A 27,163-nucleotide genomic window follows, 5' to 3' on the forward strand; every position below is an offset into this window, starting at 1 on the left:
CTCTAATCACTTATTAATTCATCCTTTCTAGCTGTCACATTATAAGGTTTTGTTCTTTTCTTCAACCAAATGGACCCAAAGTATCAACTACTAGCTAATAATTTAAAATAAAGCAAAAAGGAATTGCCATAGTCCAATAGAAGAGAACCTAGTTAAGATACCATCTTTTCTTTATTTTTTGGCCACTAATTAAAAAATTATTTAATTGTTACTATTATCATTAAAATTAGATCATATCAGCCGGTCTAATCAAAAAATCAGTGAAGTAGAACTCAGGCTTGTATATTACAACAATTATATCAATTATATAATTATATCAATCAAAATTGATAAAAGATTACATGTTTACAATATAATTATATAATTATATCAATCAAAATTGATAAAAGATTACATGTTTACAATATAATTATATAATTATATCAATCAAAATTGATAAAAGATTACATGTTTACAATATAATTATATAATTATATCAATCAAAATTGATAAAAGATTACATGTTTACAAAACATTTATTAAGATATTATCACATTGGAGTACATTTTATTTTATCAAATGTTATAAATAAAAAAATTTATTTATTTTTATTAGTTTATAAGCATTAAAATCAATAATATATATGTCTAATTTCATGCCAATTAAGTAATTAACCACTAATTAAACCCTTATTTAACTTTATCAATTCAATGTATTAATAAAAGATTCCACATTTACAAAAGAACATTTTTAGGGTGTGTAGTACATATACCTAACAAGGAAAGGACCAAAAATTGAAAATGTTGTATAAAGAGAAAACTTCTTTTGGGAAAAGTGCACAATGCATGCATGAACTGGTCCCAATGGTTTCAAGTTTCAACCCCAATATCACCATTGGTTTTAGGTTATTTACTATTTTAAATTTAATATAAATATTCCATATCCATAATTCAGATGGAAGTATATGTAGAGTATATCTTCTATCTCAAGATGTGTATCATTCCATGTACCTTTTCATTCTCATTGGTAAAAAAATATAAAGTTAATTTATATTTAATTCATGTTTTAATTTTCTGACCAATAAAAAGTAAGAGATACATAAAGTAGTACAAACTTTGGAAGAAAGATATGATTTTGTATTATAGTATACTCCACTAGGATCAAGATTCTCTCAGGTACTAGAATGAAAAGTATATAAAAAAATAAAAGGAAAAATAGAATGACATGACACTTTTACTCTTCAAATATATTATGATAATAATTTTATCTTTAAATTTAAAGTAACACCTAATAACTTATTTCTACCTTACATAAGAAGATTCTCTTCACTCCACTAGCCCTCAATGGAATGGATTTTATGGAATGAGCAATGCATCTACCACATCATGTCATGGAATTTTCTATTTCCTTAATTTCATTGTTACCAATTTTTCCAAATAAAATATAAATCAATATTTTATAATATTGGTAAATTATTTAAGCAAATTTTTAAAGAAATTGAAAGGACTTATACTCATTAGAAATAAGAGTTCTTAAAAACACTATAATATTTATTTATTATCAGTGTAAATATCTATACATAAATAATGTATTATTCATTATTCACTTGTATTAATTTTTAATGAGAATAATAAATAATACAACGACAGTATGTAAAACTCATAACACATACATTTTTCTCTCTTTTAAAATGCATTATTCACTATATCTTCCAATCTCTCATTATATAATTGCATTTTCCAACTCCTCCTTTCACCTCTCTTATGGCTACCAATGCTTCTTCTTCTTCTTCTTCAAGATCTAGAATGTTCTATTATGCTGAAAATGAAGAACCTCATTTCCTAGAAGCTTGTTTTCTTTGTAGAAAACCACTTGGCCAAAACAATGATATATTTATGTACAGGTTAGTTCAATTTTCATTTCACACTCATCACTCAATATTTTTCATTTCAGCTTCTATCCTTAAATTTCCTAAACTTTTTTCTTATCTATTCATATACCAAGATGCTTATATTGCTTCATATGGTTAATTTTTATTTATAAAGAACACAATTTTAGATTGAATTTTCATGTGGAACTTGATGTGAAGTATTGTTCTCTTCTTTTATATTGAAGACTTTATTGTTTAGCTAAGACTTTCATTGAATTCTATAGATCTAGAATAATGTTATACAAAATAAACTTTAATGTTTAGCTAAAATTATTCTTCAATTCTATATAGATCAAGGTTTTCGACTTAACACACTTCGATATGTTAAAGTTTTGGGGTTATCGAAACTATTCCATAGTTGCCCATAATTGTCTGAAATGTCTAGATAATTGTCTAGATTTATACTCACAAGGTTTTCGACTTAACACACTTCGATATGTTAAAGTTTTGGGGTTATCGAAACTATTCCATATTTGCCCATAATTGTCTGAAATGTGAAGATTTTGGAAACAATACATATACAGTTATACACACACAAAATTCTATTGATGAATTATTGTCTTATTCACTTGATTAAACTTTATGGTGATGCTGAATATTAATTTGGAATTGATATTTTTGCAGAGGGAACACACCATTTTGTAGCAAAGAGTGTAGAGAGGAACAAATAGAGAATGATGAAGCCAAAGAGAAAAGTTGGAAACATTCTTCCAAAAGGAGTGTTAGAAAATCTGAGACCAATCAGAACTCTAATAAGACTTCAACAACAGGCACTGTTGTAGTGTCCTAATCAAACTATAATCCATCGTACAAAAATCTTCTATCCCGAAAACTATGTTACTCCATATGTCATATGTCGGCAATATGTTCAGTTACTCTGATGTGTCAATTATGGAACGACACATTTTTTGGGACAACATATATGATTCCGATAATAAGTTTATAAAAAGAAGTGCAAATTTTGAAGAAAAATATGACATGGAAAAAGCAAGAACCTTTGGTGGGTGTTCAGAAAGAGAAAAAACCCAACAAAGAATTTTGGTTATTTTGTTATTCTTTTTTTCTTCCTATTTCATGTTCTATATAAAGATAATAAGAAGGTATCATAGATATTAAGATGCTGTTTTATTCTCCAGAAATTTGAGGCAAATTTGAGAGTATCAAAGATGCTTTATCAAAACTATAGATGGATGAAACTTTGTTACATTCTTATAGTTCTAGCCAAATTTCCTTGACTTAAAAGTCGATATTAGTCGACCAAAAAATGTTGGTATAGTGGTGTAGGGTTTCACTATATTTTTAAATGTCAAAAGATACGATTATTGAGAGCTACATTTATTAAGAAAATCAGTCATGTAACTCCAAAAGAGATTAGTTTTCTTACTCATTAAGTGAGAAAATATATTTAGTAATACAAAAAAGTCAATATTAGTTATTTCTAAAAATGTATCTTTATACATGTAAAATTCTAGTTGTAGAATGGTTTAGTGTGATTCTGTTTTTGTGTATAGTGATACTCATATTTTTTTTATCAAGGTATTTAAGACCATTAGATAAAAATAAATTTGAATAAAAAATTAATTGAATAAAAGTGACAATAAATACAAGGAATGAGTTTTATGAAAAAAGTGGAAATGACAAAAATGTGTTACTGCAGTACTAAGGTTCAACTGTTCTAATATACACTATTTAATGTGTATCAATTAAAATTATTAATTATTATGAATGATTAAGATTATTATATTTAATTAATGATGAACATCATAAATTAGTATAGATTTTTGTGTACTAAACTTTTCTATATAGTTTTCAGACGAACATATACACACAAAAATAAATAGTTTTTGATCTATTGAGTGAAATATACTCTTAATTCTATCAAAAAATGACGGTTTTCTTACTCCATGTGTCTCACAAAGATATAAAAAATTTGAAAAAAAAAATAAGGGAACAAAATTTTCAATGCTCCATAGTTATTATTAAACAATTTACATCTCCTTAATTATATAATTTATGAGTGTGATATTTATACAATATCAGTATAAATATTTATATATGAGGGATACATTATTTATCATTAATTTAATATATATTTAAAAACTAATGATAATTAAATATGAATAGTACATAATCAAAACTTTTAAATGTATATCCTGGAAAATCTGACATTTAGTTCCCATGCATAAATTTTCTGAGATAAATGTAAAAAAAAATTCTCTGAGATAGCAAATACATAAGCACCGCTAAGTGTTGATCATCAATTACAAAGTTACGATAAAACTAGTTTAAATTAGAGTTATTTACTAAAATTAGCTTTTTAATTAGTTAAAATTTGAAAATGACTAAAAAAATACATACAATATTTATTAGTTAAATAATTAATAGTTGGAGTAATTAAATACATAGATAATTTAAAATTAAAATTTTCAATCCTTTATTTTAATATTTTATTTATAATTGGACATGCAATTTTTTATTTACTTTGTTTTATTTTAATGTCTTTTCTGTTTTTCAATTTCTTCTAAAAATGTAATTAAGTTGCATAAACACTATACACCATTAAAAAAATATAATGGAAATAATCTATAATTCATCCAACAATCAAATACAAGACTAATTTTTTCATCACAAAAAATCTAATGTGAAAATAATTTATACATCACAAAATGATAGTTTTTTTAGTTTGGGTAACTAATGTAATTTTTAAAATTTTGAGGGGTAAAATTGGTAAGTGAACTATTGAAAGTTATTTTCATTTTTAAAAACTATTTCAAATAGCTTTCTGAAAAATAGATTTCAAATGCTATAATCTTTTTTCTAAAAGCTACAAGCTCACTTCAATTTTTATTTATTGAAATCTCTAGTAGCTTATTTACTGAATCAAAAAACTACAAATTACCTGAAAAGTTACAAGCTCGTTTTACTCACCCTAAATGCATTTTGAGTATTACTTTTTTTTCCTTATATTTGGAAGCTAAATCCTCAACCATGAAAGCAAAGGGTCATTTTAAGTATTAATCTTCTAATTGCTCTATGTTGGGAAAGGATCAAAGAACCATGAAAGAAAGCAAGAACTTGTACTCCACATTCTTCTAATGATAGAGGTAGTTTTTTAGCTTTTACTTCTTGCTCTATTTCATCAAAATCTGAGGGTAGACGAATGCATAGTTGAGTTAGATTATGAGGATATGAATATTTATGAGAAAACAAAAACTAGCTCGACATCGAGATGAAAATGAATAAAAATCACATGTCTCAAGTCAATGTCTCTAAATCTGACCCTCTTAATAGCATAGTATAGTGTCACACAGAAGAACCTTTGTAATGAGTATTATTTTACTAGTATAGGCTTGTTAAATATAAACTGAAATTTTAAATTATGTGACACTATATTATTAGACGAGACATATTTAAGAAATGAAATCACATAAATGATCTTTATCGGATAGAAATTGTATATCATATAATAGTAATGATTTGGTTTAGTGATGAAGAAAATATTTAAGTTTGAATTACTTGCAACCATATATACAAATAGCACCTATCAACTCTGAAATGATGGCACCAATAATAAGATTCGTTTATTCTCTATATGGGTATTTTGTTTTAAGAGGAAATCTCACACTTGTTTATATAACTTTAGGGAAATTCATTTAGTCATCAACTTCATATTAATATGCTTAACAACAAATAAGAATTTTTGTGTGATAGAAGCAATAACGAATCACAAGGTGAATTTTAGAAAAATGAATGCAAATGGTGGAAAAATAATAATTGAAAGCAGTGATATAAAAACCATAACGTATCGACCGGTTTGACCGGAAAACCAGCGAGCCGGACTTCTAACCAGTACGGTATGGATGTTGAACCGACCAAGTATCAAAACCGGTCAAAACGGTGAACCGGCTGTAATTTGACTAAACCGGCTTGTTTATACACATTTTTTAAAAAAAAACTTAAAAACTTAAAAACCTATTACACACTGACCACTCTTTCCAACCATTCTTCAACACTTCAAGGCACATGCTTCCAAGTTATACGTAGATTACACCTTTTAGTTCCTAACATTAGTATATAATCTCAGTGACATTTGTGTAATCTTGGAGTCAATTGTCTGAATTAGGATTTGATGCAAAAATGGAACCTCGATATGAGACAACTTTGACTCCTTGGTGTTAAATGTTAAAACTCTAAATTTATTTGTTTTGTAAGATGAGTTATGAACTTGTGTCATTTATTTATATTTTGCGTGTGTTAGGTGATACTTTTGGATTGATATATGTTTTGCAATTTAGACTTTGAATTTTGTAAAAACTTAAAGTTGTTTGTTTATGTGAATTTTGAGTAGATTATGAGTATGAATTATAAATTTGAGTATCTACCTATTTGAATTTTTTTGTTATATATATAAATATAAGCTCGTATGTCCGATTTAACCAGCATGCGGTTTAATTACTAAACTATCGGTTGAACCACTGTACCACTATACTAGTATCATGACCGGTTTGATAACCGGTACGGTTTTAACAACACTGATTGAAAGAGCTAACCTTATTTTTCAACTATAAATATCATATTAGATCTACAGAAAAACTAAAATGTGAAATGGTCGATTCTTGTAAGTAACACTTGTTGAGAGTAACAATCATAAACCCTTGCAAAGAGTATGCAACCCTTATAGTTTTTTATGTGGTAGATAAGAGTGGAATTAGTGCTAACTTTGAAGGCTTGTAACTTGGGTAATAGAGTAAATTTTCATGATTGAAAATGATATTCCTTATTAGCTATTAATTTTCTATATATTTAACTTTGAGTTGTGAGAGTGATGTGATTTGAATATTTATTCTCTTTCCAATTTGAATCTATTAGTCCCAGTTTTAAGAAATGAATAGGATGGCAATATGTTTCTTATAAGAAATATGTTATACTTTTATTCATAAACGTCATATAAATTAATCAAATAGGTTTTAGTGAATGGTATGCAATTTTTGTCTCTTTTCATATGACTTATCTAAAGAAATAATTGATCATAAAGTTGTTTATAAATATGATTAAGAAGATTTAATTTGTTTATAGGGATTTCTTTTGTATATGTTTAATGTTTCTATGCTGGGTCTCAACTACAGAAATAATTGATCATAAAGTTGTCTATAAATTTGATTAAGAAGATTTAATCCACTTACAAGGATTTCTTTTGTATGTTGAATGTTTCTATGCTTGGTCTTTATATTCTCGGTAAAAATAATTGTTACATGAATAATATAATATTTATATGATAAATTTATGATCATAGTCAAATATATGTAATTTATTATGAAATAATAATAAAGTATATGATATATAATCTTAAAATAATAATAATAAATATACATAAAAATTTAACTAAAAACTAAATATATAAATTTAGGGTCCCCGCCGGGCGGGTATCACAAAACTCGCTCCCGCCCATAAGCTATTATCGCGGATACCCGTTGCGGGTATTTCCACGGGTACCCACGGGTCAGGTTTTTTTTGCCATCTCTAGATATGAGTGGGTTGAAGAATTTTCATATGGAATGTTTTTCAACATTATATTATTTTTCCAACATATTCACCTCAATTATGAAAAGGTTCAATTGGGTTTCAGAAAGTTTTTGGCTGAGTTATTATGCCTACCTTGGTGAGTGTCACTTTACTAATTTACTTTATAGTTAGTTTGCAAGGAGATCTTGAAGAAGAAGATGGAATAAAATAAAACTAAATTGCATCTTTTTTTATTTCTTGATTGAAAAAGTGTAAGTTTCTCCAACAAGGACTTGGAATATATACAAAAACAAAGAAGAGAAAAAGTACCTAACTTACCAAAACTAATCAACTAAAAATGGAAGGCTTAAACAAGATAACTAACCACACTAACAAAAATGGGCTTAGCAAAAAGAGTTGTGGCCCAATAACAAAAATAAAAAACTGAAGTATGAATAAGGATTACAAAAAACCCGACCGTGCATACCTGTAGAAATACTGACAATGAATATCCATAATAATAGCTTACGATGTGAACGAGTTTTATAATATCCGCATGTAGGTACCACCATATTTATAAATTTATTTTTAATTATTTTTTTATATATTATAGTTTTTATTATTATTTTAAGATTATATATTATATACTTTATTATTATTTCGTTATAAATTACACAGAGTTGACTATAATCACAAATTTAACATATAAATACATTATTATTTATGTAGTAATTATTTTTATATATTGATTATTATAAAACATATAAATATATAATTAAAATTAAAAAAACAATTGGGTACCCGCGAATACTCGCTAACCGTATGGGTAACTGGAAATATTATGGGTTTGGGAACGAGAAATCACTATTTGCACCCTTCCGACCCCATTGACATCCCTAGTTGTTGACTTGTAGGCCTTTGCACGTGTAGCTCATCTTCTTCATTAAGAAGACAATCAGAGGAGAAAATAAAGAAGGAATCCATGGTTTCTTGTGTGGTAAGGTAATCAAGTTTAGGAATAAATTTAACACTCCCCTCAAGTTGGATGGTATAAATCATGAAGTCATAACTTCTTAATGAACTCCTTAAATGATTTAGGATGTAGTGGTTTGGTGAAGGCATCTACGAGTTATTCGGAAGAAGGAATAGGAAGTAAATGTACCAATCCTTGTTGAATTTTATCCCTTACCATATGACAATCAATCTCGACATGTTTTGTGCGCTCATGGAAAATTGGATTATGAGCTAGATAAATTGATGAGCAGTTGTTACAATACATAGATGTTAGATTTACTAAAGGTATGTGAAGATCATCAAAGAGATAATTGAGCCATTGAAGTTCACACACCAGGCAGCCCATTGCTCTTTATTCCAAGAAATGATGCACGAGCCAAGGAAGATTGCAAATCCAATAAGTGACTTTCCTGTGTCTAAGCAAGATGCCCATTATGAATATGCAAAAGGAGTCAATTTAAGTGTAGATTTTGAATAGAAAAATAAACCTTGTACATGAGAGGACTTGAGATAATGAAGCACCCTTAAGGTTACTTTGTATTGAGAGTCCATCGGTTTTGCCATATAAAGGCTAAGTTGTTAGACATAAGATATGTTAGGCCTAGAAATTGTGAGGTAAAAGTCTACCTACTAGGCGCTTGTACGAATTGAAGAAGGATAAGGGAAATGATATCTTTTGTGTATGATTCCCTTAGTGGCAAGAAAACCATTCATCAAAAACTCAACTCCATTATCACTTATCAAACATTGAAGCTTATTGTCAAATTTGTTAAGTGCCAAAATTACCTTAATTCATAAGGATAATTTAACACTTTTGACTCTAAATACGTACTTTATATAATCATAATTGAGATTTTGATGATAATTTGTGTCAATCATACTTTTCAAGTTTCGATGATTGCTTCAAGCTAAAATAGGGCTAATTTGCCACATGGGCCGAAAAGGCATAAGCATGCAAAAGCCACAAATCAGCTCCTCTGTGCTCAACATAGAAGGCATTGACCGTGGAAGCAACGCCAAGCATGGACGAAGCTAAACAAATGATGTAATGTGAAAGGAGGTGCGCTCAATGCATCGTTGTTGCGCTCAACGCAAGTGAAAAAGTTTAGAAAATGTAAAAGGAGACCCAAGACGCTAAGAAAGGAAGCTAAGTCCTATATTCAGTACCTAGGATGGTTTTTCTTCTTAGTTTGTAGATTTATGTAGTTGAAAATAAGATGTAATAATTATAAGATATAAGTAGTTAAGTTCTTATATGCTCATGGCGAAGCTGACACTTCTCCATGAACTACGAGTTTCGAATTTCGTTTGAAACGAACTAAGTATGTAAATACTTAGCTAGATTGCTTCTTAGCTGAGATTAGCTCTTTTCTATTTATTGATGTATTTGGAATTCGATTTATGAATGAAATAACATGTTTTCTATGAATTATTCTTGTTGTAGTTTAATGCTTACTATGTGTTTGACGTAATGCTTAGTTCGTCTTAGGAAATGAACTTAGTGAAGAGATTCTAGCTCGATAGTCCAAAGCATGTAATTCATCCTTTATATAAAGCTAGACGTAGTTGTTTGTTTAATTGTCACAGTGAATGTCTATGTTCATATGTTTACTAGACTTAGACTCATATTTACATTGAAAAGCTCTCAAACTTGATGGTGTGTTGCTAGACATTGATGCATACTTGGTGGTTCATGATGTTTAATTTTATCATCCTGGTTGCTAGACATAGAGCTATTTTGGTAAAGTGTTAGAATATACCAAGACATTCACAACTAACACTATTGAGATGTGCATTTACTCAATTCGCATACATAGGTTGCTCGAAATAAAGGTGTATGTGAATCATAATTGTTGATCATGTGTTTAAGGTTTTGACTTTATTTCATGAGTTTTCTAAGTAGACTAAAGTATCAGTGTTATTAAGGTCCAATGTTGTGTAGAGTCGTATTGGTTTTATTGTTTGATTGTATGCCTGAATTGAATAGTGAGTCAATCCCACATCTAAAATCCAACATTTTAATTATCAAAATTATTCAACCAAACCAACCAACTTAAAAACCCTTTTGATAATCTAGCTTAGAATAGTGATTTGTTTTTGAAAGGCTAAGTTAGTAAGCCCTTGTGGATACGACAACCTCTTACCTCCTTTTCTTGTTTGCGACATTGTAGGGAGGTTTTTTATACCCCTAATTGCCGGAATAGCAAATTGTGTCTCAATGTATGACCCATAGTGGATTAAATGCTGCCTAGTTTATGCTTTATTGTTCATTATAATTATCGAAGTGAAACTAGTGTAATCATCTCCTAGGGTAAGAAAGTATTTATGGCCAAATAAGATAAGATAGAATAAGGTACCCATATATATGAAATAATTGGAAATCCCTTATTATGAATGAAAGGAAATTGTTTACTAAGTAATGTCAAGATATAATATGAAATATGCTCAAAATGTAAATGTCGCAAGCTCTATTATTGAGACTGCTAGTAGTGTTATGAATAGTAAATGAATTTGGTCCAAAATGTCTTGACTGTTAAATATTTATCACAAAAAAGTCTTGTGAAACCTAATTGAACCAATCACCCTCTTAATATTATTCTATAAAATAAGGAATTATATTTGAGAGAAAATTAAAGGACATTAAATTAACTTGTCAACATATACTACATTCACATGGAATTGTGGAACAAAATGCACATCATTTACGATAATTGACTTTTTGAGGTTAATTGTTCCAAAAATTCAAATAGAAACTGTCGCACCTCGATTTTTGGTTGCACGACTTTCTTAGAGTTGCTATTACATTTTTATGGTAAAAAAGTATAGAAAAATCTTTTTAGCCCAATGACATTGAGCTTTGGATTTTGATATTCAGGTTTGAGATTCGATTACGGAGTAGGGAAGATATTAGCACACCGTTTGCCGGTTTTAAACGGTACTTCTCATTGAATTGTATGACTTATATTATTTGTTTATTTAATTTATTATTAAATGGACAAATCTTATTTATTTTGTTGTTGTTGTTCCTGACATGATGAAACTTTGCTCCTACGTATTAGTAGAAGCAGCATAGCGCGACTGTCCAAATGATGAGTTAAGGAAAAGAAGCCTTTAGAGGCGACCCTCCCTCCTACTGGATTGCAACTAGTCGTTGACCACCAAGGAAGCAAGATAATGTTGCACCAATTCATGGACAGTTCTATGATAGAAGACTGTTAAACACAACATATGGAAAAATGGATGTTGCAAGTTTTGTTACTTTTTTGGGATGATTTTTGAGATATTTGAGATTTGTTGTGTGTTTAAGATAATTTCAGGATATTGGTGATTTGTTATCCGCGTGCTTGCTATTTTTTGTATTGAGAGATATAGTTACCAAAATATTTTTTGCTATTTTTTAGAGAGGAGAGTAAGTGTTTTTTGGATTTTCCTGGACTGATTTTTTGGAGAGATTTCTATGTGCACATATCCTACTTTTATAGTGATGGAATTTACACATGTAAAATAAAATAGAGTATTCCTATTAAATTATTGAATAGAGTTAAGAGTAAATACCCCCTTACTCGTAAATCAGATTTCTTTTTTTGTTGTTGTAGATTTTCTATCTTTTTAGTGCGTGATTTCTCCTTTTTAAAGAGAGATTTCAACACATGTTTTAAAATATAGAAAAAAGACAACTTATAATCCACATAATCAATTCATATTCCAAAACATACCATATCATTAATAATAAATTTTGAATGTGAATATAGTTATAAATTCAAATATTCGAATTGAGTAATTTTAGATTCCGGAACATCTAAAAAATGCATTTTTGCTCTAAAAATAGTCTAATAATTTTTATAAAGTCAAAACATGTTGTAATATCCAAAAGTGAGCTTAATATAATTATTTGACCCTTTTAAAATAGGTTGTAGCCGTAAACATCTATTTGGATAGAAAATTATGTAGTGATTCTATAAAATCCTAAAATTATCACATTGCCTATAAATAGGTAAAAAATCAATCATTTGACTTATATAAAATTATAAAAGATATATTTTGAGTGCACTTTTATTTTACAATTAAATAAAAAATGAAAATTACAAGGATTTTGTGATATAATTTATTTTAGAAATTTGAATCCTTCCATAATAATTAGTATTAAGTCACATAAAATCATTTTAAAATAAAAAAACTAAAGTGAGATAATATTTGGCCGTTATTGAGCCATTAATTACTCATTAAACCATTTTGGCACACCTTTTATTATTTATTTCAAAAATTCATTTGCTTATTTTATTTTGAGAAATCAATTGTTTTAATAAAAATGGTTTTGAGCTTTTTCTAGATTTGATCATATTGCTCATTCAACCCCTTTAAAAATCTAATTATCTAGTCATGTTCTTTGTAATCTTTCATGGACTAGATCACACCACAAGAATAGGGTGTTATGCATTGAAAAACCTCCTAATAGGTCAAAAAATTTCTATTTCCTCCGACAAATGGATTTAAGGATTGAGGTGAATGATGTTATGAGTTCGAGTCTCACCGACAACAAATACTAATATACTAACATTTACCTATAAAAAGGCAAAGTAGATAACCAAGAATAAGAAATTGAAGAGGGGAAGAAGGCGAGGTTGATGACCAGAACTTTATTGCTTTGATACCATGTTAGTTTGCAACGAGATCTTAAAAAAGATGATGGAAAAGAATAAAATTGAATTGCATCTTGTTTATTTCTTGATTGAAAAATTGTAAGTTTCTCCAATGAGAACTTGAAATATATACAAAAGCAAAAAAAAGGAAAAAAAGTAACTAACTTATCAAAACTAATCAACTAAAAGTGGAAATCTTAAACTAACATAACTAACTATACTAATACTAATTGGTTTAGCCAAAAAAAGTTGTGACCCAATAACAAAAATAAAAAAAATTAAGTTGTGGACTTGTTGGCCTTGACTCGTGTAGCTCATCTTCTTTATTGAGAAAACAATCATACGAGAAAACGAAGAAGGAAGCCATGATTTCTTGTGTGGTAAGATAATTGAATTTACGAATAGATTTAACAAATAAATATAAATGTTCTATGAACATGAAGAATCATCTACCTAATAATGATGAAAATATCAAAATGTTGAGTAATTGTACCTTGTCATAGGTTTATCTCAAGGCCAAAAGAAAGAAAATGGTGTTAGTATTGATGCCTATTTATGATGCTATAAATGCTTTACCTTTATGAATGTGTTTAATGTATTTGTATTTTCAAAATGGTATTGTAATGCTCACATTTTCTTGTCTTTATTAAAGCATTCACAAGGAGAAAATTGATGGGATAATATCATAATATAATGTCTTATAAAACTCTTTCCTTATATTACATTTCCAAATGTGCATGACGATATAACGGTTTATTTGTAAGTTGATTTTTTAAAGGGGAATGAGATAAAATATTTAAAAGGTGCATGGCACACATAAATATGTGTGTCTTTCTTTTTCTTTCATTGTCCTTAAAAAAACAAAATTACTATGGACACTTCAAAATACTTGGAAGTTTTTTTTAATATATTTTAAACCATTTTTTTGAAAAATATATATGAAAAGTTGCTTTATAACAAAACCAAATTTCCTCCTATAAAAACTATTTTTTTTGGGTATATCAATGATGTCCCCTCATCTTATTGGTAAGGAGCAATCCATTTCGAAGTGTGATTGTCCATTCCAAAAGTGTCGCTTTCATGAATCAAACTTTTGACATTCTGGAATACTATTTTATAGTATCACTATTAAAAATTATCAACTCTCATCTATTATCATACACTTTAAATTGGTCCCATTTGAGATAGGCATGCTGGTTTTTATACTCACCTCAATTTTTTTTTGCTATAGGTCCCAATTAATGTTTTACAAATTTCAAATGTAATATAATTGATGAATTGATAATAAGGAATACTATCTTTGGGTTAAAGATATGTAATATTAGTTTTTGTCACAATTATTGATTTTATTTTATTTTATAGAATCAATGTTTAATTTATAAAGGTTTTAATTTAAATGTAAAATTAGAAGTGTAGTATGCTATCTTTAGAGATCAAATATACCATCTTAATTGCTAATTATGCTAATTAATTATCTTAAAATGAGAGCTTAGATAATTATCAACTTTTTTTCTTCTAAAAATATGAAAGTTTTGAGAAAAATAGGAAAATAGAAAAGTTCAAAATTATTTGATAGAGTAATTTAAGTGATCCACAATTTGAGTTCCACTTACAATAATGTTGGAGTGAGTTCTGATCCGCGATTTGAGTCGTGATTTTAATGCAATCTGACATGGTGGTCATTTTTTAGACATGTAACACTATGATCAAGTGTGACAAAGGATAATTGTGAGCTTAGGAATAGTGTATTTTCAAAAAAATTACATAGAATAAAGTATTGAGTGTTTAGTTTTATTATGTTTGGTGAATGAAGTTGTCCTAATAGAATGAGTTAAATTTAATGTGAAAACTCAATACTTTAGAATCTATGTGATATAAATTTTATGAGTAAGGTGCTAACTTCAAAATAACACGTAAACTTTCCTTTTTACGTTTTTCTATTCTAAAACATCTTACTTATATATTTCATGATTCTCAAGTATTTTATTTTATTTTTGAAGGTACATTTTATAACACGAAGTTGATACATATATGGTGATTTCTTCACATTGTCTAGGTGAAGGTTATGATATAGTTGAGGTTTTAGGACACAATGAGAAATAAGAGAGAATGAATTAGTGAGAATGAAACAAGAGAGAATGAAGTAGTGAGAGTGAAACAAGAGAGATTGAAACAATATGATAAAGAGTAATAATTAATATTTTATTTTAGTTTAGCTCTTTTAAAATACCCATATTAAAACCAACTTTCTAAATTAGTTTTTTATGTAACCATGTTAATAGTCTTAAATTCAATTATTTTCAAAATCGACACTTTATAATTTTTCAACAATAGTTATTAGATTAAAAGTCATTCTTATTCTTATGTGAATAAGAGATTATTCAATGTCACTCTCATTTATACTTTTTATGTCCAATCACATTATCTCCTCTACTATTGAATTAGTTTTCTAAATATTAAAAGTTTTTGAACAACATAATTTAGAAAGAGATATTAATTTCATTATTATTGAGAAATATTCATGTATGAGTGATATTAAAATGTTATTATTAAATGTTTTGCCCATAAAAACGGAGAAAATATTGGAAATGCATTTTAGCATATATTTTTTTATAGTAGGTTTTCTTGAGGAATATGATAATTAAATATCAAAAGTGCCCCTCAAGGTAAACATTATTGGTAACTTTCCATATATTTGGTAAACATTTTGATAATTTTGCACTAGAACCAAAATTTAGGGTCTTTTTACACCCTTCTAAAGTTTGGCAACTAAATTACACATATTATTAATTTTTTTTTGTACAATCAAGAATATCCTTTCATTCTATAAGTAAGAAAAAAACTAATCATTTGGAAGTGTGTAGTTGTCTTTTTCAATAAATATTGTTACCAGAAATTGAACTTTTGACCTTTAACTTAATACAATATTTGATGATATAATGAAACCTTACACCACTATACCAATAACTCGTTACATACATACTACTAAGTTTATTAAGTTTATGGGATGTTCTTGAACTTTCACCTAAAAACATTTTACAATCTCAATAATCATTTGTTTTCCAAACTCATAATTAACACATAAATTTCAATGAAACATTCATTACCATTCAACACTATTAGTCTTAAATTCAAAGGAAGGACCAACACTATAAAAATTCAAAACTTAAAGGACTAAAATGCACAAAATAATTTCAAATGGACTAAAATCATTAATAAAAAAAGATTAAAAAGTAAAAAAAAAAAAGATTAAAAAGTAAAAAAGAAAAGAAGAAGATGAAATTAAAAAAAAAACATTACCCATTATTAGAACATGAAAAAACCTACCTTCTTTTTCAACACTTTCTTTCTCTCTCTTTCTCACACTACCATTACCAACAACAATAACAACAAAACCCTAGTTTCAATCTTCACTATCTAGGTCTCTTCACTCTTCATCTAATTGATTTGATTTTCATTAATGTGTTAATGTTTATGTATATTGATTCAATTTTGATTTTCAATTGCAGGTTCTATATTGAAAGGTGAATTTTTTTTTTTCATTTTTCAGTTTTTGATTTTGATCAGATAAAAAAAGATTGAGTAATTGAAGGATCAAAGATTGGGATATATGTCCTTCAATCAATCGAAATCGGATAAGAGCGAGGCTGTGTATCGGAAATCCGGCCGATCCGGCAGCTTCAATCAGCACCGCGGTTCCTCAGCCTCTTACGTCAAGGCCGGTGACGGCCCCGCCTCCTCTGCCCGGAGGTAAATTTTTGATTTTGAGTATGAATGAGGGGATTTGTGGTTTTCAGTGTTAATTAGGTTTTGATGATTTAGGACCTGTTTGTTTAGGATTTTAAAAAAAGTTGATTTTCCAAAAGTGATTTTTGACATAAGCTTCTTTCTTTGGATAGATTTTTTTTAAAAAAAAAAAAATTATGTGCAGTGCAACTAAAAATAGGCATATAAATGTTGTAAGTGATGTTTTTTCAATCTAAGGAATCACTTTTAACTAACAAGGCGTTGGTCTAGTGGTGTAAGGCCCTGCTAGATCCTGAAAAGATTCCAAGGTCAAAAGTTCGATTCCTGTGAAGGACACTTGCGGGGGACAGCCACATACCCCGAAAGGAATTAGTTCTTTACCCATAGGGTGAGAGAATACCCTTGGTAGTACCAAAAAAGGAATCATTTTTTTTGTGTGTGGGAAAAAAAGTATAAACAAATGAGCCGATATTATATTTTTAACTAGTACTATTGAAATGTTAAGATTGTTGCCTTGTGAATTGGTGGCTATGGGTTCAAATCCTGGAAACATGTCCTCCCTTTATTGCGATAAGGCTGAATATATTTTACCTTCCGAGCCTCATGCATTATGCCACACCCTCCTTTATGCTTATAAGTAGTGTAGTGATTTTTTTCTTTCTGTTTTATTGATTCTTGTCTTTCTTGTTCTAGTTTTAACAAGAAGCCTAATAATGCACAAGGTGGGCAATCTAGGGTAAACCCTACCACAGTGAATTCAACAGAGGCTAATGCTAACCGTAACATACAGAACGCTACCAATGTACGACCTCAATTACATGGTAAGCTTTAGGAAGATTAGTTATTAATTTATTTAAAGATGTCATTATTCTTTTAATGTATTTTTAGTGTCTGGTTATGTTGTTCAATGAAATTAAATGCATGCCACAGTGTTAATTTGTTTCACCGTGGATGAACTTGTGGAAGAGACCTCTCTCCTTATAATGGAAGAATAGGCTATTGTTATTCATGTGATCTATTGTTTGGTAACTTGTGCCTGTCTTTCTTATGTAATTCGTTCATTCACGTGGTATATAGGAGCACCTGATGCATCAGTTACAACCAAGCTATCTGAATCATCTGCTGCACCGAGGAGCAGTGTAGTTGTTCCAAAAGCTCCTACTTCTCAACTGGTGCCCCCCATTAGTTCTGATTCAGCCGCCCCTACAACCCCCTCTAAGGGTATGCTAGCCTTATGGGTTTTTGATGTGGCACATAAGATGTGGATTTAGTGCTAATTTTTGAAGCTTGTAGCTTGGCTTATGATATATTTCATGTTGCGAAATGATTTTCCATACTAGCTATTAATTGCCTGCATATTATTTGTGAGTTGTGAGATTGATGTATTCTGAATATTTATGTCTGCCCCAGGAGATGTGTCCAAGGCATTCCCTTTCCAATTTGGATCCATTAGTCCCGGCTTTATGAATGGGATGGCAGTAAGTTTCTCATAACTCTTATAAACTATTTGCTTAATGTCCTTTGTGGTATAATGATCATGTTCATGTTTATCATATGCAGATTCCAGCCCGCACTAGCTCAGCTCCGCCTAATATAGATGAGCAGAAGCGTGATCAGGTATGTTTTTTTTAATTCTTTTTGACCTATATCTGCACTACTACACTATAGATATAGATTTGCACTGCCCTCTTTTTGAAGGAAAATTGATGTTTTTTAAGATACTATCATAATATTACTGGGAACTGCTCTGACAAAGGAATGCCCCCTAGGTGTCTGTACTTTGTTAGTTCAAGTCTTAGCTTGCTTTATGTGTTTTCGTCGAGATGCAAGTTTTTGTATGCTCTAATTGCTAAACTTTCAGGCTCTTAGATCTGTGCCTTCAGGGCCGACACCCCCTGTTCCAAAGCAGCATCAGCCACCTAGAAAAGATGCAGTTGTCACTGAGAAATCTAATTCTGTAGAGACTCATACAATAACTAAGGGAAGGAAGGATCCTCAGGTATCAGCTTCGACCCCAGCAGTCCTGATTCAAAAGCCTTCAGTTGTTCCTGTAACAGGGATTTCAATGCCAATGCCATATCATCATTCACCGGCATCTTTACAGTTTGGTGGTCCTACTCAACAGATTCAACCTCAGGGTATGTCAATAACATCTCTCCAGATGCCCATACAAATACCTATACCAATTGGAAATGCTTCCCAAGTGCAACAACAGGTTTTTGTTCCTGGTCTTCAATCTCATCCAATGCATCATCAAGGGATAATGCATCCAGGCCAAAACATGAGTTTTAATCATCCAATGGGTCACCACCTTTCCCATCAGTTAGGCAGCATGGGCATTGGCCCCCAATATCCTCAGCAGCAAGGAGGACAATTTGCTCCTCCTCGAAAAACTACTACCGTGAAGATTACTCATCCCGAGACACACGAAGAGCTGAGGCTTGATAAAAAAACGGATGCTTATTCAGATGGTGGGACATCTGGTGTTAGATCGCATCCTAGCAGGCCTTCTCAATCTCAGCCAGTTCAATCTCTTGCAGCTTCTCATCCCATGAACTATTATTCTAGTTCCTTTAATACAGGTTCTATCTATTTTCCACCTCCTAGTTCTCTTCCGCCAACAAGTGTCCAGATAACTCCTAATCCTAAATCACCAAGATTTAATTATCCAGTGAACCATGGACCCCAAATTGCCGGTTTCAAGAATTCATCATCACTTGGTTCTCCACCTGTTAATAAAGCTAGCACTCCTATTATTGGCATTGTTGAAACACATAAATCAGAAAGTTCTCGTGATGTGCCTAATGCACTGTCATCAGCTCCACTTGGAGTAACTTCTGTACCTATTAAGACAAGTGGTGCCTCTGCTGTTGTGGACTCATCGTCGCCCATTTCCAGCATTTCTGGTGTTCAAAATAGAGAATCTAGTTCAGCAGCATCTTATGATACTACCTCCTTTGTACCACAAAAAGGGTCTGAAACTTGTACAGAGAACTCTTCACAGCAGTCTAAATTAGCCAGTGATTCTTCAGTTTTGTGTTCACTGCCAAAACAATCTTCTGCATCTGTTGCTGTACCTTCTGAGAAGGTTACAGCCGCCCCCTTGACGCTTCCTTCATCATCTGCCAATGAAGATTCTGTCTTGGTTGTGTCTAATAATGAAGGCATACGGAATGAATCTCTTAGCAGGTCTAACTCTCTCAAGGATAAACCATTGAAGAAAGGTCAATTACAGCATCAGGTATTGGATGGAAGTTCAATTACATCATCATGTATATAATGTGATCTTGGTTTACTAGTGTTTAATGTATGTATTTTTTTTGTTTCCCCCCACAGGTTTCTGTGAAATCTCCTATGGAGGTTAATGTATCTTCTCAAGCTGTTGACAGTGGTATATCTTATACTGGAGTTTCCGAACCTGCAGGAACTGAAACAAACTATTCTGTAGCTGTTAATGCTGAAGTACTTCCATCATCTCTTGACACAATATCAGCTATCAGCAGTAGCATTCCTAGTGCTGTTGAGGTGAAGACCAATTTCTCCGCTGATGTTTCTGCTTGTGTTTCCACTGAAGGATCTGATGTGCAAGGTGCTGATAGTTTGAACAATCATAAGCATGATAATCTAGGTCATTCTTCAGAAGGTATACTGGTAAAGCAGAATATTTTGGAAATTTGTGTTAAATATGATAAACCATCTCTTGAATGATATAAACAAAATATTAAATGTGTTGGAACAGAAGTTAAACAAACTGATCAAGATGCTGCAACAGTAAGCACTGAGATGATAACCTTGAAGACTGTACAGAAACAGCAGGATGAATCTGCAAGTTGCAGCGCCGGATATGACAATGCAGGTGATAATTTAAGCACTTTTGCCTCTACTGGTTTAGATTCTGTAGATGTCATTTTAAGTAGAAATGATTTAATTACTAATGGTACCATTTCTGAAAATTCTGGCATGTCAGGTTCGCAATCTGCTGATCTTCCAGAAACAACATCAATACTTGTCAAGGGTAGCTCAGAGAACGCTGGCAGTGACTCAGTGTCTCATCCAGTGTCAGGTAATAAGGATAGACAAACTTCAGAAGCAAATAAGGTGAATACTACATCTAAAGCAAGGAAGAAAAGAAAAGAGATTCTTCAGAAAGCGGATGCTGCTGGGTCAATTTCTGATCTTTATAATGCATACACGGGACCTGAGGAGAAGAAAGAAGCTATCCTGAGTTCAGAGAGCACGGAAAATGATTCTACTTCTGGAAGTTTGGAGCAGTTGCCTGCTGATTCTGTTCAATCGGGTGATGTAGCGAGCGAGAAATGTGGGGCAAGTAAAACTGAACCCGATGACTGGGAGGATGCTGCGGACATGTCTACACCAAAACTTGAAGTTGCTGATAAATCAAACCCGGTTAGCGATGAAAGTGGAGGTACAATAAAAAAGTACTCCCGGGATTTCCTTTTGAAATTCTCTGAGCAATGCACCGATCTTCCTGAAGGTTTTGAATCAGCAGACTTTGCTGAGCTGAGAGCTAATATTACTGGTGGTCATGTTATTGAGCGTGATTCACATCATAATCCCGGAAGAAATGTAGATAGGTCGGGTGGGATGTCTCGGATGGATCGCCGTGGAGGTGGTATGAATGAGGAAGACAAATGGAATAAAGTTTCTGGTGCTTTTCATTATGCACGGGGTTTTGATGGTATTGGAGGTAATGCTGGATTTCGAGCTGGCCAAGGGGGAAATGTTGGGGTTTTAAGGAATCCTCGTGCACAGGCACATTTACAATATGCTGGAGGGGTCCTTTCTGACCCAATGCAATCCATGGGAAATCAGGGTGGAATGCAGAGAGCTAGCTTAGATGGTGAAAGGTGGCAGCGTTCTGCTAGCTTCCAGAGGGGTTTGATTCCTTCACCTACAACTCCTCAAACTCCTTTACAGATGATGCACAAAGCTGAGAACAAGTATGAAGTGGGTAAAATACCAGATGAGGAACAGGCAAAGCAGAGGCAATTGAAAGCTATCTTGAACAAACTAACCCCTCAGAATTTTGAGAGACTTTTTGAACAGGTAAAAGCAGTTAATATTGATAATGCAGTCACCCTCACTGGTGTCATCTCACAAATCTTTGAGAAGGCTCTGATGGAGCCCACCTTCTGTGAAATGTATGCTAACTTCTGTTCACATCTGGCTTCCGAGTTGCCTGATTTAAGTGAGGGCAATGAAAAGATAACATTTAAGAGATTATTATTAAACAAATGCCAAGAGGAATTTGAGAGGGGTGTAAAAGAACAAGAGGAAGCCAATAAGGCTGATGAGGGAGAGGTCAAACAGTCTGATGAAGAACGGGAAGAGAGAAGGGTCAAGGCTAGAAGACGTATGTTGGGTAACATCCGATTGATAGGAGAGCTATATAAAAAAAGAATGTTGACTGAGAGGATAATGCATGAGTGCATCAAGAAGTTACTGGGTCAGTATCAGGATCCAGATGAGGAAGATATAGAAGCACTATGCAAACTGATGAGCACTATTGGTGAGATGATTGACCATCCCAAAGCCAAGGTTCATATTGATGCATATTTTGAAAGAATAAGGGTACTATCAAACAATATGAATTTGTCTTCTAGGTTGAGGTTCATGTTGAAGGATGCAATTGATTTGAGAAAGAATAAATGGCAACAAAGGAGGAAAGTTGAAGGGCCGAAGAAGATTGAGGAGGTACACAGAGATGCTGTGCAAGAGAGGCAAGCTCAAGCTCAAGCTGGTAGGATGGGTCGTGGTCCGGGCAGCAGTCCATCAGCAAGAAGGAACCCCATGGATTTTGGTCCAAGAGGATCATCAATGTTGTCTTCTCCTACTGCTCAGATGGGTGGACTGCGTGGGCTGCCTACTCAAGTTCGGGGGTATGGTTCTCAGGATGCTCGTTTTGAGGAAAGGCAATCTTATGAGGCAAGGACCTTGTCAGTTCCTTTGCCTCAAAGAACCTTAGCTGATAATTCTATAACCTTGGGACCCCAAGGTGGTCTTGCTAGGGGAATGTCAATTAGAGGGTCAACAGTAATTTCGAGTTCATCAACTTCTGATGGATTTCCTGTCCCAAGAGACTCTCATAGAATGGCTACCGGTCTTAATGGTTATAACAACTTACAAGAGCGCACACCTTACAATTCAAGGGAGGATCTTGCATCAAGATACACGGTGGATAGGTTTTCTGGTCCAGATACTTCTGACCAATCAAGTGCTCTAGATCGTGATATAAACTATGGTAACAGAGACTTGAGGAATGTAGATCGGAATCTCGACAGACCTGTTGCATCTTCACCTCCTGCTCAATCGCATGTTTCAACAGTCTCCCAGAATGATTCTTCAGAGAAGGCATGGCCAGAAGAGCGACTGCTGGCCATGTCCATGGCAGCAATCAGAGAATACTACAGGTATTGTTTTCACTTGGTGCTGTTTCTTACCTCTTTGTTCCACTTTTGTTTTTGATGCGAAGTTTGAACTCAGTTTATTATTTTTCATTTTTAGATACAATCCTTTTTATGTTGGACATGTACAATTTCCCTGTTACTAGAATCTTATTTCTCATTCTTACATGAACACTCTTTTACCAACAAGGCAAATTATTTCCCATGTGATAAAACTTTTTGGTCCATGCTATATTTTGTGTCCAGTAGGGCCTATGTTCCCTTTCTCCATGTATATGTGACTTTACACAGCAGATGAGTTATCTTGAAAAACATTTTAGTTCCTCTATTATTCTAAAAAATATCAATTATGCTCCTGAGGTTTTCTATATTTATTAGTCAGTATCAGGAGGTTTTTGGCTTATTTATTAAATGGCAGTGGCACTTCAATTTTGTTTTTTTATGGACCTTTCTTTTCTTTATTTTTTCTTTAAATTGGGTGGTTTGCTAAAAGGAAAGGTAAGAAACAATGGAAGGATATGATGTCATCTCTAGATATTTAGTGAAAACAAATATATATATGTTTGTGGATCTTACAGCCTAGATGTGAAGTTCCTAACTCCTGCATCACTGTTCCTTTTAATTTAGTTTTTACCAGTTCAGGGTTTGGGGGGTACTGGTCGCTATTTGAACGATTCCATAAAATCAATCAAATAAGTTTTGCAGTGAATGTAGTGTTCAATTTCTGTCTAGTCACATGTGGATTCTCACGAGATTCTCAGAACTAAGGTCAACTGTCTTGTATCTTTTCAGATGGTGGTATCTTATAACACTGAAGAATAATTGATTTTAAAATTGTGTATAAATGTGAAGAAGAGATGTGGATTTCTTTTATGTGTTGAATGTTTCTCCATGTGGTCCTATTGTCTTGTTATGATTTCCTTAACATGTGTCAGTCGATTTAGTCACTTTTCTACATCCTGCTCATATTCCTCAATTAACCTATTCTGTTTACTTTGTTGTCTTTTCTATTTAAACTTTCATTCATGAACTGTAGGTTTGTGTAAGGCATGTTGCATTTTTAGCTTCTTATGCTCTTGAAGAATTGTGACACACAAATGTACTTATCATATTTAGTTTAGGAATTTATTTGCATTTTGATACAGCCTATGAATGGGATGTTAAGGAGCCGATTATAATATTTCATACTTTAGTGGTTGTGATGTGGTTACTTACCTGTAGATGTTGGGGATCATGATAAAGTTTTATCTTATGCAATTATAATTAGATTGACTAGTATGTTGACACTGGCAAATGTGTTATCCTTTTATATACACTGATGAATTTATTTCCTAATTATCTAGTCATGCAAATTGTCTTTTGGGTATTATGAAATTTTCAGTGCTAGAGATGACAAGGAAGTTGCATTATGTATCAAAGAATTGAACTCTCCGAGCTTTCATCCTTCTATGGTTTCTCTCTGGGTCACAGACTCATTTGAGAGAAAGGACACTGAAAGAGATCTTTTGGCTAAACTTCTAGTCAACCTTGTGAAATCTCCGGATGGCATCTTGAGTCAAGTCCATCTCGTCAAAGGGTAAGATTTACTTAACAATATGATGACTACGATTTTTTTGCGGAAGACACTGCTCATGTTATTTACGACCATTCCTATATATTTTGGCTAGATTCGAATCTGTTCTCAGCACACTGGAAGATGCTGTTAATGATGCCCCCAGAGCACCAGAGTTTCTTGGCCGAATTTTCGCCAAAGCTTTAACGGAGAGTGTAGTCTCTTTGACTGAGATTGGAAGGTTAATACATGATGGTGGAGAGGAGCCAGGGAGTCTCTTGGAAGCTGGGCTTGCAGCTAATGTTCTGGGATGGACCTTGGAGTCAATACAATCCGAAAAAGGGGAAGCTGTTCTAAACGAAATTCGCTCAAGCTCTAACTTGCGGCTGGAAACTTTCAGGCCGCCTAATCCGATCACATCAAGGAAGTTAGAGAAATTTATTAGTGGATAGTGATGCTCACTGTATCCTTTTTTGATTGGGTGGTGGAGTTATTTGCCTGGTGGTGTATGCAGAGATGACTTTCTCCATGAGATAAGTGGGTAGATATATTTTCATATGGGATTTCTTTATCTTTAATATTATTTCTCCAACATTTTCACTGCAATTTTAAAAGGTTCAATTGAGCATAAGATAATCAGAGAATTTTAGACTGAGTTGTTATGCTTGCATGTTTAGGATCTCTCTACTTATTTCTTTGTAGATATAAATGGTTCAATGCTGAAAAGTTTTACAATGTCACAAGTTATCTCTGTGAAGGTGTGATTTGTGTTTTTGAAAGGATCTTGTTATAATGGTCACGTTTTTCAACAAAACATGATTTATGATAGAACATTATAACATTGTTCAATCTATGTAGCCGATTCCATCTAGTAGGATGTTCGGGCAACTGGCTTTCATTTTTGCCCCAAACAACTGTCCTCATCCTAAATAAAATTTCATTTTAAGTACTTCTGAAGTACATATTATTAGTTAAGGATTCAATGTTAGATTTTGCATTTTAAAAAGATGATGTATTCAATCTATAAAAAACCTTGAAGTTATATTCTTTAATGTAAAACAAATAATATTAGGGCACTATTAAACATAAGGACATTAATTCCTAGGCATTTGTATGTAACCTAGTTAAAGGCTAAAGATAGATTATTCACTAATACAGGAATACAAGATACACAATGAAAAAGGTTTGTGTTCAATCAAGATGAAAAAAAACTTGGGTATCACTTCAAGAGTGATCATAGTGTGAGGATATTGGAATAATCCACAACTTCTCAATCCGAAGAACATCATAATAAAATGAAATGGTTAAGAGGAAAAACATTTCAATTCAAGAGATGATTAGGACATTACTAAATGACAACTCTGTTTTTGAGTACTTATAGGCTGAAACTGTTAACATAATCTACTCAAATTAGAATAGAACATTCGATCTATCATGAAAAAACTCTATGAATTGTGGAAATGTAACAAACCCAACATAAAGTACTTTTACCGGTTGGTTGTAAATAGATAATCATCAATTAGAAAAATTTGACATTAAAGTTGGCAAATGGAATTTTGTTAGAATATTCAGAAACTTATAAAGGATTTAGAGTTCGTAAATGTAGAACATTGATTGTAGAAGAATTTGTCCATGCAAAGTTTGATGACAAATAATCAGATAAAAAATTATCAGAGTCATATGAATCTTTTGCAGATCTTAATCTCAACGACTCATAAGATCCAACGTTGAACAAACTTCAAGAAGCTATAGAAGATCACTGAGAAGATTCAGATCAACTAAGTCAACAAAGATATTGGAACTTCAAGAACTCATGATTAGAAACCCTAATGATAGGATTAGCACAAGATCAAGTTTCATAAAGTTGGAACATTCTAAGTTGGTATTTAAGATAAAACCAAAGAATATAAATATTGCTCTATTTGGTGAAGGTTAGATTCAAGTTATACAAGAAGATTTGAACCAAAGGAATAACTAGTCCGAGTTCAGATATTATCTTTATTTCAAATTCTCATACTTAAAAGTTAAATTTATAACTAAACAAATTTATTTGGTTTCACTAATGATTCCACAAAGACAATGTTAAAGCAACGGAAGATAAAATACTTTAAATTTTCAATATTGATTTTCCTTTTTGGGTTTTTAAACATTGCCATTAGGACAATGGTTAGCAAAAACCAAATTTTCTACCAAGAGAATTAAAACACAAGTTAACCGGGTGGTATTTACATCAAGAATTGGGTCAAGTGCAATGTTGATGGCTTGGTGAAGCAACAAGGTAGGGATGGCAACGGACGTGGGCGGGTGTGAGTAGTGTTTTCCCATGCCCAAACCTGTAATATTTGCGGGTACCCGTGCGGGTAGTGGGTATTTA

General features: G+C 31.9%; 2 protein-coding genes across 5 annotated transcripts; both read left to right on the forward strand.

Moving 5' to 3' along the window:
- LOC109362020 lies at window positions 1,724-2,770 on the forward strand. The gene is made up of 2 exons (XM_019607594.1): window positions 1,724-1,882; window positions 2,534-2,770. The coding sequence occupies exons 1-2, from the start codon at window positions 1,743-1,745 to the stop codon at window positions 2,697-2,699; spliced, it is 306 nt and encodes a 101-aa protein (XP_019463139.1). The 5' UTR covers window positions 1,724-1,742; the 3' UTR covers window positions 2,700-2,770.
- LOC109362255 (eukaryotic translation initiation factor 4G-like) lies at window positions 16,676-25,453 on the forward strand. 4 transcript variants are annotated; one of them, XM_019607924.1, is made up of 12 exons: window positions 16,676-16,815; window positions 17,506-17,633; window positions 17,890-18,033; window positions 18,223-18,290; window positions 18,373-18,429; window positions 18,674-20,053; window positions 20,149-20,226; window positions 20,257-20,455; window positions 20,552-20,668; window positions 20,780-23,243; window positions 24,619-24,813; window positions 24,905-25,453. In XM_019607924.1, exons 1-12 carry the CDS (start codon window positions 16,676-16,678, stop codon window positions 25,239-25,241), a joined length of 5,307 nt encoding a protein of 1,768 aa, XP_019463469.1. In that variant the 3' UTR covers window positions 25,242-25,453. The 4 variants fall into 4 exon arrangements, with proteins under 4 accessions (XP_019463469.1, XP_019463465.1, XP_019463467.1 ...); XM_019607920.1 differs by having other exon boundaries at window positions 20,149-20,455; XM_019607922.1 differs by having other exon boundaries at window positions 20,149-20,455; window positions 20,552-20,650; window positions 20,777-23,243.

This window comes from Lupinus angustifolius, chromosome LG12, assembly GCF_001865875.1.
Source record: "Lupinus angustifolius cultivar Tanjil chromosome LG12, LupAngTanjil_v1.0, whole genome shotgun sequence".
In the NCBI taxonomy this organism is placed as follows: Eukaryota; Viridiplantae; Streptophyta; class Magnoliopsida; order Fabales; family Fabaceae; genus Lupinus; species Lupinus angustifolius.

Coding starts and splice junctions, on each gene's coding strand:
- LOC109362020 (XM_019607594.1), top strand. CDS start 1,743: ATGGCTACCAATGCTTCTTCTTCTTCTTCTTCAAGATCTAGAATGTTC. Junction 1,883..2,533: donor AATGATATATTTATGTACAG/GTTAGTTCAATT, acceptor ATATTTTTGCAG/AGGGAACACACCATTTTGTA.
- LOC109362255 (XM_019607920.1), top strand. CDS start 16,676: ATGTCCTTCAATCAATCGAAATCGGATAAGAGCGAGGCTGTGTATCGG. Junction 17,634..17,889: donor TGTACGACCTCAATTACATG/GTAAGCTTTAGG, acceptor CGTGGTATATAG/GAGCACCTGATGCATCAGTT. Junction 18,291..18,372: donor GCTTTATGAATGGGATGGCA/GTAAGTTTCTCA, acceptor TATCATATGCAG/ATTCCAGCCCGCACTAGCTC.